The 12,995-nt window shown below is 34.9% G+C and overlaps 1 protein-coding gene across 5 annotated transcripts in view; it reads left to right on the top strand.

Annotated features, from left to right (window-relative positions):
• Positions 1–12,995, top strand: part of EXOC6 (exocyst complex component 6) — an 85,519-nt gene that overhangs the window by 25,734 nt on the left and 46,790 nt on the right. For all 5 annotated transcript variants that reach the window (XR_005953459.1, XM_041415364.1, XM_041415363.1 and 2 more), the window contains exons 6-14: positions 4,608–4,812; positions 5,864–6,019; positions 6,672–6,740; positions 7,958–8,041; positions 8,135–8,181; positions 8,565–8,685; positions 10,260–10,331; positions 10,911–11,008; positions 11,679–11,784. Coding sequence is in view for 4 of the 5 variants with exons in the window: in XM_041415364.1 (XP_041271298.1) it covers positions 4,608–4,812; positions 5,864–6,019; positions 6,672–6,740; positions 7,958–8,041; positions 8,135–8,181; positions 8,565–8,685; positions 10,260–10,331; positions 10,911–11,008; positions 11,679–11,784 (958 nt within the window). In the remaining variant the exon portion in view is untranslated. The remainder of the gene's footprint in view (positions 1–4,607; positions 4,813–5,863; positions 6,020–6,671; positions 6,741–7,957; positions 8,042–8,134; positions 8,182–8,564; positions 8,686–10,259; positions 10,332–10,910; positions 11,009–11,678; positions 11,785–12,995) is intronic.

Raw genomic sequence — 12,995 nt, 5'->3', positions numbered from 1 at the left:
TGCTTGTGGTCTTTTAGAACATATTTTTGTTATTCCTTTGTCTTACAGTCTTGCACCACGAATAAAACTCTCAATTCTAATGTTTAAAGGAAGGGAAAACAAAAGTATGGATATTATATATATTTGTGGGATAGTTGTTACAGGAAAAAGATCGGAATTTCATTTCCTTTTTCCGTGGCAGACCTCTTTTAAGATAATGCAGGATTTTGGATCTGGAATACATACTGGTTTGTGCAGGTGAATGGGTGTTTACAGAGAAGTCCAAAAAACCATCTATTGATTGCAACTTTTGGTCCTTTACCAGCATGGGTAACGTTTGAACTGATGACCTAGAGGTGAAAGGCTCTGTATCCTATTTATCTGTCTCCTGAGCCATGGATAACACAAGTTGACAAGAACTGTAGTAGTGAGAGGAAGTAGCTGCAGAATCTGCTCTAAGCAGACACAGTTGGCTGGAGAGAGCTACAGAGGGTTTAAAGTCTTAGCGGAGGAAGCACAAAGGAGAAGAGTGGTTTCTTTGCTGCTCTCCCAACCGCCTAGTGGGGGCTATGCACTTACACAATTCAAGCTTGAATTTTAAGTCAGAGATAAGGTCATCACACGTTTCATACAGCTCTGTTACCATGGCCTTAGTGTTTGGATTTTGATATGTTTCTTGGGAGGGCAGGCCCCAGCTGCTTCAAGTGGTTGTGGTCTAATTGGGAATAGTTAGAACTGGTGATTTTGCAAGTCTTTTTCCACAGTAAATATTACAAAAAACCCAAACCCATCATACAATGGAAATATATCAGTAAGTCAATCTGCTAAAGTTGTTGCTGAATCTTCTCAAATTTTCTGTGAGATGGACTGAAGAATGAGTATAGTGTTTCAGGTGAGTTTTTTGCCCTGAAAGACTTGGATTTGTTTTTTGACATTGTTACAAGCTTTTTTCCAAACTGTGGGAAAGGCAGAGTTGATTAGTTATTTGCATTACTAAAACTCACTGAGACAGTTACACATCCTTTCTCTGCATAAACCTTCCAAGCATCCAAATAAACCTTAATACTTAAAGGATGCAAATAGGAAAAATTCATAATTTGTATAATTTAGTTCTAGCCATGTTGGTATGGAAGATATCAGAAAAGATAAAATTATGGTAATTTGATTTTGTTTTTCTGCATTGTTTTGGAAGAGTGTCAGAATGAAGCACTGGATTTTACCAGCAGTAAATCAACACTTCCCAGAGGTACCATGTATCCGGCAAATAACCCCATCAGAATATATATAGTGGGGTTATTTGATACTGAAATGTCAGCTGCTTTCTTTGTCACCATTCTCAAGCATTATTAGTTTGAGAATTTCACTTTCTAAAAAAATTTCCTAACACATCATTATTGACAAAAAGGGTATTCCACATATCATGTTTTTTTCCCACACAGGAGCTCTTTAATCTGATTTTCAGAAATACTGAGCCTTTGATTTACTTTACAGAAGTTTCAGAGTTAGTAGTGCCTCTATCTCCGTTCACAGTCATTTGGGCAACTGACAAAATTTGTATGCTGGGAAAGTTTAAAACTTAGGTTTAAAGTTGGTGAGGCAACTAGATATAAAAACAAAATAAATACTTGTGGTACAAGGACTTCAATTGCAATTTCAACATGTCACCTTCAGGATGTCTCTGAATATGTTTTTTCTGTAGCATTATCGAAAAATTCCAAGGAACTCCCTTAAATGTGTTTGGTAGCAAAGTTTTAGGTATTTACTCAGTGGAAATGTAGTAAACAAGAATATACAGTATTTTCTCCCAGGGAAGTGCTAAAACTGGAGAATATTAGTATTTTTTCTTTGTAAACTAGGTTTGTTTCCTTAATTAAAATAAAATGAGGATTTTGTCTCTTTTTTTTCAGCAGGAAATGTTGAGATATAACTACATGTTTTTTTACTTAATAAGCTTGTGTGCAGATAAAGTACTCTCAGTAAAATTCAGTCTTTGAGTTCATCTTGCTCCTGGTTTGTGTAATTTGTTTGCTGCTGTAGTCTTTTTTTAGTCAGTTATGGTATTTCTGTTTACTGCCTCCAAACAATACTCTGCTGATAAAAAAATCTTAAAAGTTCACTTTATCATTTAAAGCATAAAGGAATACTTCATGTACACTAAAATAATGGTAATATTCTTTTAATTTTGGGGTTTTTGTGTGTTGATGTTTATATCCTATACACACGTGACTGTTCTGTGCCTGGGACATTTTGCAAAGATTAAGACGATGCAAAAGACTAATATTAATCTTTGGGGAGTTTGGGGGGGGTGGTGGTTGTTTCTTTGTTGTGAGGGGTTTTTTTAATTTACTTTTGTGTTGTGTGTTGTTGGTTTTTTTTTTCCTGGTTCTTGCTGGTATTACAAGGTTCCATTTTTATAGTTTGAAGATTTTAGTAAGATCCATTGTACAATTTTCTTGTTCTGATGTTGAAATGGATCAGTTCTGCACAGTCTTATTATTTGACCCATATTGGAGTTTCAAACTTGTGTCTTCAATTTGAAAAAAATTACAAATTTTGCATTGAGGAGCATATTGTCGTAAGATCATCGGAGAAGAATAGACAGAAAAATGCTGTATTTATATTAAAAATAACTTTGAAGATACTTCTTTAACTCATTTGTAGTCAAGTGGGTAATCTTCACCTTATGTGATTGATAATATATGGTGGGAACTAATAATATTGTCAAAACCTTCAGTATTGAGTTAAATCTATGGAAAGTTTTAAAATCTAAATATGTAAATACATCATTCTGTGAAATGATATGCAAAACTTTTTGGTTTAAATCCTGACCTGCAGATGACCTTCAAATTAATAAGACTTCAGTGCTTTATCAGAGCAGATGTTAAAAGGGCAAGGTCTGAGCTCCATATATGTGTAATTAGTAAGGGACTCTAGAATGGATTTAGAATGGATTATGTTAATTCTGATCTTAGAGCCAGCAGTCAAAAAGCCTTCCAGATGAACTAACAGTGTTCTGATAAGCTGATCTGTATAATTTAAATAAAAACCTTTTATAAGATTTTGACGCTATTATGGTTTTATTCCCCAGAAGTCTCACCATGTGGCACTCGTGGCCATTTTCTATTTAGAAAAACAAAACCCACACATATAAACCCCCCAGACCTTTTCTTATGTGCAACATTCCCGCCACCTTATGTATATTTTATATAAACCAAGCATATAACAAACAAAAGCTCCTAATTTACACTTGAAACCTCTTTATTTGCAGTCTTCTGAAAGCAGCTCTGTTCTGGAATAAAAGAGAAGATTTTTCCCATCTTCCAGCTATGCTGAGATGTTAACTTAGAAATGTCTTGATTAAGAAGATTCAAAACAGTCTTGATTTCAGAATTGAATCATGGTTCTACTGTTAGTAATTTGTTATTGCTTATCTACTGAAGGAAACCAGAAGCTTGAATTACATTTTTTGAAAGTGTTTACTTACTATATGTACAAATTAATGTCTAGAAACTGGAGAACCATAAAGGACATGTCTAGGTTTTCTCATTTGAAGGGATTTCCCTCATAGTCAGCTTTTTCCCTCAAAATAATTTGGTAATTTTTCAAAACAGATGATGTCAGACTTTAAGGAAGAAAAAGGTATTAAAATTATGGAATAAAAGTTGAAAATGGGTGAAGGATATTACTCCATATTTGTGAAAAAGAAAGGGTGGAACTAGCAGCAAGTTAACTCCATCTGATCTGAGTGTTTCTGCTTTTCCCACTTAAGACCAAGGAAGAAGGCATTAGTTTACCTTATTCTATTTTAATTGGACAAACTAAATTCATTTTCCCAACTCCCTCCAGGGCTGAGTAGCTGGTAAGAACACTACATAAAGGGAAATTATTGTCACATCTGCAATTGGCTGCTGTCCTACTCATGTTTAGCCTGGTTCTTGTGCCTCTCTTTAAACTGTAGTTGAGATCACAGATTTGTTGATAATGGTACTTTGTTAATTCAGTGCAATTGTTTTCTAGGTTGGGATAGACTGTATTTTGTCAGAAGAGTTAATAGGTTTGTGGTTTACAGCAAAATACGATAATCTTCTGGAAAAAAGCATTGGTCAGGATAGGTGTGTACATTTCTTTTCTGACTAAGGATGGTGTAAAGAGGCTGGGTGTAGATGTGTGCATGTGCTCACATTTACCTGAAGATAGCAGATACCTGCAGGCATGCTTTTTCATGATTTTTTTCATTGTCTGGCGTGTATACTGCAATGTTGGGTGATTTGTTTCAGAAAAAAACCCAAATCATAAAAAAATCCCCAAATCATTCCAATCTAGAAGGGAAGATAATGGCTATGGCTTCAGTGTCTCCATTCTGCAGGATGCAGATTGACAGTCCAGGGTAGTTAGACTATTGATCAGAACAGTTAATACCGTAGGAGCCAACTTACAGTTTTGACTTGGCTGAGCCACTCTGGTTTTCTTTCAAACTAAAGCATTATATGGATGACCTTTTTCTAAAAATAGAGTAAATGAATTAGATGCATATTGATTCCATGTGTGATATTGATATATATATTTGATAAATTATTTTACCAACTTTTTATAAGAAGCTACATAATTTTATTTTAATATCTTTGTAGATACTATTCTGCTTTGAAAACAATGGAGCAGCTGGAAAACCTGTATCTTCCTAGAGTTAGCCAATACCGCTTTTGCCAGATAATGATGGAAAATCTTCCAAAGCTGCGTGAAGAAATAAAAGAAATATCCATGTCAGATCTGAAGGATTTCTTAGAGAGTATTCGAAAGCATTCTGACAGAATTGGGGAAACTGCCATGAAACAGGTAAGCCAGCCAAACAGAATGACTTCAGTCCTCTTGTTTATTGAACATTTCAGTTTCATTAGTCTCAAATTACATCCCACCTCTGAGTAAAGGTGGTGAGCTGTGAAAGACAAGCATGTTGTGTGGTTTCTATCAGTGCCCTAGACAAGAAGTAGTTTCCTCCCTGAGAAAGGAAGGAGAGATGCTTGATGTATATTTCAGGTTTCAAGAAATTATGAAGTACTTTGAGTAGTCAGCTCCTGCGCAGTCTGTATCTCAGTAGCTACTCTACCAAAACAAAGAGCAGCCTATCTGGCCAGCTGCCTGGATGAATTAGACAAAAGAAGTGTTGAGATAACTGCCTAGTTCTCTCTAAAGTGCTACTCATACAGAGGACTGAGGTAAGAGCCAGAAGGAGACTGAGACAGCTGGAGGCCTTGCTCCATCACAAAATAGTCTGCCACTTGAGAGCACTACTGCTAGGCAAGCTTTAAAACAGTTAATGCTGTTAACATTTATTCAGAGAGCAAACAAGGTTTTCATTTGACTTCTTGTCGACAAAATTCGGGTTGGGTTGCCATTTTGTTATCTAAGGTTCTTGTAAAATGCAGCATTGATTATTATAAGTGAAACTTAATTGCAGTGTTATGCTGTGCTGCCTTCAATAGTAAGGGCAATGTAGTGCCTTTGACTTCTGCAGCTGACTGCTTGCTTAGACTTAACTGAAGACAGCAAAAAAGTATCTGGGAACTCAGATACCTGTACTTAATTTAAATATTGACTCTGCAATTTATGATCGGGAAAATTAGAGATCGATCTAAAAAAAACTTTCTGCCCTTAAAATGTTATTCTTGGGATTAGGGAAAAGTTATGCAGGATTCACTGTTGAATTCCTTTATCATTCCAAACTGATTAAAGACAAAATCACTGCTGTAGGCTGAGGGTATGCGTGCACCTTGCAGTTATACTGATGTGAATTCAATTGCACCACCTGCTTTTCATGTTCTAGCATATACTCATCAATATGAAATTTGAATTGCATGCCTCTTAATTGATTCTACTCTTAAAACAGGCACAACAGCAGAAAACCTTTAGTACTGCTCTTCAGAAGCAGAATAATGTGAACTATGGTCGGAATATGCATTTAGGTAGAAACAGGATTTTGGAATCCAAGAATGAAATCACATTGAAGCGAACATTTGAAGATGAGGATGAACATGAAGAAGAGGTAACTTTGTACTAAATCAGTTCATCTTATTTAAAGTGAATTTTGTGGGTTTATTGAACAAAACACACTGTCTTTACACTTTCTTTAGATGGTTAACATTGGTTAGAAAAATGTACAGAACACCTTAAAGGTGTACCAGTCCAGATCAGTGTTTTAGGGTGAAAAATTAGTGCTAAAGTATTAGTTGCATTATGTTTGAGGACATTCAGTTGCACAGCACTTTGAGTTATTCTGGAATTCAGTTGCACCTTATGTCGTACGTTACCTCCTTACTGTTAGTGTTATTTGACCCAATAGAATATTCTGGTGTTGTGAAATTCTGCATTTTGGTGTTGAGGACATCAGCTTGGGTAAGAACTCTTTCATCTGTCAAATACTCAGTATTCCTAAATTGAATAAAACACTGAGTATTTAGACCTTTAAATCTGATGCTCTGGAAACACAGAGAAAGGAGTGTGGTATTGTAACGGAAATAAAATCTATGACTGTAATGCAAAAGGAGTAGAGATTGGAGCAATTGTTTTATTGTTTTCCAATAGAAGGCATCCATTTTTGAGTCATTACGTAGACAAGTTCTGTTGGTTATATATCCATTTTGCAGATTATATGCTTATATGTTTTATATACTCTTCTTTTTCCTTTCCTTCTTCAGGTTTTAACTGCCCAAGATCTTGTAGACTTTTCTCCAGTCTACAGGTGTTTGCACATCTACTCTGTTCTGGTATGTGTTAAAGTGACCTTAAAAAGATACTCAAATTTTTGAAGTGACATATTCATTTTCACATTTTTAATACTCTTAATAGTTCCCAAACAGGCAAATGTGTATTGCTTCTTGTGTTAGTAATTCTGGATGAACCAGCTGAGATGGGTGTGGGTACTCAGGGCATGAGCTCATGTCTTCTTTTGTATGCATAATAAAGGACACTCCAGAACTCATTTATTACTACCTAGCTGTTTTTAAGTGTATATGTAAAATATGCATGTTTGCCTTAATACTGGTATCTACACTAAATTTACTGGAGACAGAAAACAACTTGGAGTGCTCCCTGATATCAAAAAGGGTTGTTGATGTAGACTTCTGTATTTCCTGCCAGCATAATTTCCTTAATAAGCACAGATAGCATAATCTAGAGTTGTGCATTAGCAACTTTTGGGAGTCCTTCTCATTTACCTTGTGTTAAGTTTAGAGAACTTGATGATGGCAAAGAAGGGGAGTTGATACCAGATGGCTTTTCATTTCTATAATAAGGATCTTGCAGCAAGTGTTATGTTCTTAATGAATTCTGTCTCTGCTACAAAATTGTAGAAAATATTCTAATTTCACACAGGACGGAATTCATAATCTTTAGGCACAGAAGGTATTGTATTTTTGAGGATTGTGATAGGAAAAAAAAATCTAAATCCACACCCATTATAAATCCAAAGAGCATAAGCAAATATTCAGTAAATCTCATGTGTGTCTTTCCTCAGGCAAAGCTAATGCAGTTAAGTGTTCAGATGTGTCATATATTCACAGAGTTATTTTTGTAATGATTTTATAATGCAGTTACTTTCTTGAATAACCTAGAGAAATATTTTAGGAGACAATGAGTTTCAATTATACAGTAAAAGGCAATATGCCTCGTCTATGAATATTAATATACTGTGAAAGTTGTAGTTTAAAAACGGACATACTGTTTAAATGCATGGTGTTGTTTGGCAAAATCTAGGCATGTGAGCAAAATTCCTATTTACAGTACAGGCTGTAAGTTTCTCTACAGAAAAAGGTAATTTCTGTGTATTTCATGCATGCAAAACTTTGCTGGTGTCAGCTGGAGGTTTACATGGGAATAAATGCAAAATATGTGCTTAGTTTAAGACAACTCTACCATTAAATTAAGAAGGGCGTTTTTCACACTGAGACAATATTCTTTTTTTGACTTCTTATGTCTTTTTTAGGGTGATGGAGAAATATTTGAAAATTACTACAGAAAACAAAGGAGGAAACAAGCAAGATTAGTTCTGCAGCCACAGTCAAGCATGGTAATCAATACTTTCAGTTTTACATTGATCTGAGTTGAAGCTAATGCCTAGTGGTAGTTTTGTTCCTGAACTTGTTTTCTTTTTCATTGAAAGCATGAAACAGTAGAAGGCTATAGAAGATACTTCAGTCAAATTGTGGGGTAAGTTTTCTGAATGAAAATTTGTTTCAGTTTTACTGTGTTGGTTCTTAATTCAGCCTGTATTCTCCTATTGTCCAAGAACTTTCTTCTGCAAGACTCAGTTTCTGCAAAAATCATGTGGGTGGTTATTGCAGGATCTGAGCAGGAAGGAGCATCCAGATCCTACCAGCACTGTGCCCTACAAGGACCCTCCAGCAGCCTGGGCTCCAGATGGCACAAAACAAACTTTACATTTTTACTTCATTATTGGTGGAGCACAACACCAAACCTACTGAAGTGTCTCTGTTCCAGTGGGGAGGGTTTTAGCTATGCTTGGGTGTGAAAAGTAGTATTTGCTCTAATATTAGAAACAGCTTAATAATTTAAGTATTATTTTGTTCTAGTTTCTTTGTAGTAGAAGACCACATTTTACATGTAACCCAAGGACTGGTAACCAGGACATACACTGATGAACTCTGGAACATGGCCCTTTCCAAGATCATTGCTGTTCTTAGAACACATTCAGTAAGTGAGAAGCCTTATCAGTATTGCAGTTTAAATCCTCTTACTTCAGAGCTCTGTGTATTTAAAGCTGGGATAGCAGCAAAGTGAAAAATTACACCTCATGTGTTCTTCTTCTTGTGATTAAAAATTGCTCAGATTTGGGAGGGAGCCTGCCAAGCTTTTGTTTTTCCCAACAGTATCAGGCTGTGATCCGCAGCCATGGGCTATTTGCATAATCCTCCACTGATTTACAACTCACTGGGTCTTCCAAACCTTCTCTTAGTCCAGCAGTTTAGAATATGCAGAGTTAATCTGCTGTTATTATTGCAATCCTTCCTCATTAGTCTCAACTGACCTCTTCATTAGATCAGATTGAATAGTTCAGCACTGAAAGCACCACCAGGAAATAGTTCCTAATTATCATTCCAAATGCTGTGTTTCCAAAATAAACTCCACCAGCAAAACCCTTGCAGCTCTCTCTTCAATGCTATAGTCATGTTATGTTTATGTTGAAGTAAAGGTATTAGAAAAATTCTGTATCACTTGGGTATTTCAGTGCATTCAAGTGTGTCTCCTAAAGTTATATTCCTACCTTTGCTGCAGTAATGCTGGATGCTCGCTCTTATTCCTCTGTGGAAAAACCAGTGGAATACACATTGTTCACTCAGACTGACTGATAATAAATTGCTTCAGAGTTTACTGTTGGTGTAACTTTTACTGTCAGAAAAAATGCAAGAACTTTATCCTTCCCTTTTGAATGTTTGCTAGCAGCATTTCCTTTATGCAATGTTGTTTTTTGTTTTTATTAAAATTGATCTTTAATTCAAGAAATATTTTATATTTCATATATCCTGGGGAAAAATGGGGAAAAAGTTGAGATTGCAGCCATAGTTATCATGGGACCTTTATTAGCATTAGTGGTACATGAGATACTTTTTTACTTCTTTTGGGAGGATTATTGAGATGCATTCATCCAGCATTTTTTAAAGCGAAATACTTTGCTAGTTAATTGTCTCCATGTGGATTTATACAGCTATATAAGAATATGATAATTTAAAGGTTGAAAGTAATGTAACCTCTAAAGAACTCTTGGAAGTCTTGTTGTGTTCTTGGTCACTATTTCTTCTCTGTATGCATAACTCCCATCAAACCAAGTTCAATCAGAATCTCTATAACATCATCCTACTGAAGACAAATGTTTAGATAAATAAATCATACCCTTCCTTTTAATAAAGTATGCTGAGGTGTATATTGTCTTCCACCAATACTGTATTCTCATGCAGCTCTAAATTATTTTAAAAGAATTTTTTTTTTACTTTATCCAGTATTTCAAATAGTGAAGCTGAGGTGAAAGCCTTAGTTGTATGACTCTACTCTAAAAATCAAGTTTCGGTTTCAGTCATTTAGTAAACAACTTAATGTCTTGACCTTTTTATCATCCAATTTAAATTTAATGTAGCTGGACTAAGTAAAGACAGACAAGTCTAAATTGTTTTTCACTAAGGCTGGAGAGTTTAACTTCTGATACTGTTCTTTGAAAATGTATGTTCCATATTTTAAATCCTTTTAATAAAACCAGAATTTGTCACTTTCAGTCATATTGCAGTGATCCTGACCTTGTTCTGGAACTGAAGAATCTCATTGTAGTATTTGCTGATACTTTGCAGGTACATACTGTATTATTAATTTACCTGTAATTCTTGTAGTCAGATTTTAACTTTAGCAGAATGCAATGTTTGTGTTTTCATGAATATATACAAATCAAACCCAAAATTGCACAGTAGTATTAAAAAAATGTATTTCTTGCCTTAGGTCCTCATATTCAGTATTATGAACTGAACATATGTGTTCTGGGCTATCCAGCAAGCATCAATTATTCATATCTGTGCAAAATTAGTGCTAGTTTTGTAATTTGTGTACACTCTTGTCTTTCAAAAATGCTTTACTTCTCATCATGAAAAAGAATAGCATTCTAGTTGTCATTAGCTCTTTAGCTGAAAGACTTTCATTGGAAAGTATTCTTGCAGTTTTTAACAAACAAGGGGAAATGGGGCACATTTTCCAATGCACAGGAAAAATACTTTGTTGAAATTTTAATAAATCAACATGTACTAGTGTGCTAAAAGTACTATAATTTGTGCTATAGAGGTGATAAGATTGAATCTAAGTCTTACCTCAGACTTCTGAAGTGTTGTGATAGGAACTGAACGATCTTGAATGATTCCTTCTTCATTTTCATCCTTTAGGGCTATGGTTTTCCTGTGAACCGACTATTTGATCTTTTATTTGAAATTAGAGACCAATACAATGAAACACTTCTTAAAAAGTGGTCTGGATTGTTCAGGTTAGTATATCAGAATAGTTGTGCCTTTTGTATTGCATCTATTGTTCTTGTTTGAGTTCAAGTTTTTATGATGTAATTCAGAAAAAATTTGTGAATTCGGGTGTTGTGTATGAATTTCAGGTTGGTTAGGACAAAGATATTCATCACATGTGACTACAAATTAGAAGAAGAGACATCAAGTTCTCTGTGCCTCTGTTATAGACATTTGACTAGTACAGAAGTGCAGAGGGTGCCCAAACAATGCCATGGCCATATCCTGCTTGAAGTTCTCTCAGTCATCTCTGTTGACCGTATGTAGCTCTGGTGCCAGAGTGAGACACTCTGAATATCAGCTTTAGTGTAGGAAAAGGCAGGTTTTCTTAATCAGTAGGTATGTTATGGTTTATTCTGGAGTGGATTAGTTGCTCTAAGGTTCCTTTGCTGTATTAAGCACATATGAATACAGTTCTGGGTATTTTTTTCCTCTATGATTTAACATACTGTAAAGAGTTAAGATATATGAAGTATTTCCAAAGTAATCAGAAATACTTGGGATGTGTAAAGTTCCTCAAACTTTTTGAAGATGCAGACCTAAGTGTGGTGGTAAAACTTATATTTATTTACACATTTTAACACTAAAAAGTATTATAAATTACATGTCCAAATTTTTGTCACTTCACTTACTCACCAGGGATATTTTTGAAGCAGACAACTACAGCCCTATCCCTGTAGCAAATGAAGAGGAATACAGAATTGTTATAAGCAAATTTCCTTTTCAAGATCCAGAACTTGATAAGGTAAGGGAAACTTTTATGTTATTAAAGGTTGTGGAAATGCAGTTGAAGACACTGGGGACAGTAATGATTTCTATGATTAAAAACCAATTAAAATTTGAAAAGCTAGGTCGATTAAGCGGCTTAATCACCTCCTCTGTGTGTAATTATCTAGTCATAAGTAAATATGAAAATGAAAGGTTGAGTCATTTGCTCAGATGTTTGAGTGAATAATGAAACCCATTGTTTTGTAAACAAATTAATAATAGAGTTTAATTGATAATGTCCTTATGTAATTATAAAGCAATCTGTCTTTAGCTAAATTTTGTTGCAGCTTGTGTTTTATTACTCAGTATGTGCTGTTGTATTGAAAAAATACATATAAAATAGAGATTGGTTAGAGACAACGATTTCTGTATTTCACTTTTAATTTAAATATTTGTGTTTGAGCATGTGGAGCAAAATAAACATAAAGGGACTGTGAATAATTCTGCTGTAATAGTACTGCAGTAGGAGGTCCTTTTGTAGCCTCGACCATTCTTTCACTACAGATTCTGTAGAAATGACCTTCACAGAAAGGTGATTAACCTGTTCTGCTAATCAAGTATGATTTTAGAAATACCAGTGAAGAAATAAAAGCTCATGATGGAGTCTGTAGAGGGGCACTAAGTCTAAGAACCACATGAGAGTGGGAGTAACTGCTGTAGGGGGAAGCTGTTTTATACAAGATCCATTGCTACAGATACCTGCTAAAGCGCAAAGCTGTTTTCATTGTGTGGTTGCAGGGATTTGCCAGTAATTGTAACAGCTGCATGTCATTAACAGTGTTGCAATGAAGATGAAAAATTAAAGGAGGTTTTTATGCTGATTTTTGAATGAGATTGCAGAGTGCTTTCTGGATGCATTCCTCAATCAAATTAAATTACTTAGCCATTATAGTACTAAAATAAGTTAAATAGAATGGAAATCTCTTACAGTATTGGAAATATACTATACCCTAGATACTATTTAGCATGGCATATTTTGCTAATAAAATGCAGAAATTCTTATTTTCTACTAAATCGTTTCATCTGCTATACATATATGTATGATTACTACACAGCTTTGGCTGTTGTTGATGGATGCTTTTTTCCTAAAGAGAAATTGAATTATTCATGGATGATACCAGGTATTGATTATTTTTCTCATGCATTAGTCATAAACAGAAAAATAATTTTTTGTAAATGGCAAAAATT

The sequence above is a fragment of the Onychostruthus taczanowskii genome, unplaced genomic scaffold (assembly GCF_017590055.1).
Source record: "Onychostruthus taczanowskii isolate IOZ18803 unplaced genomic scaffold, ASM1759005v1 scaffold5, whole genome shotgun sequence".
NCBI classification, from domain to species: Eukaryota; Metazoa; Chordata; class Aves; order Passeriformes; family Passeridae; genus Onychostruthus; species Onychostruthus taczanowskii.
Note: the sequence above shows the minus strand (reverse complement) of the source record. Positions and strands in the feature narration are given on the sequence as shown.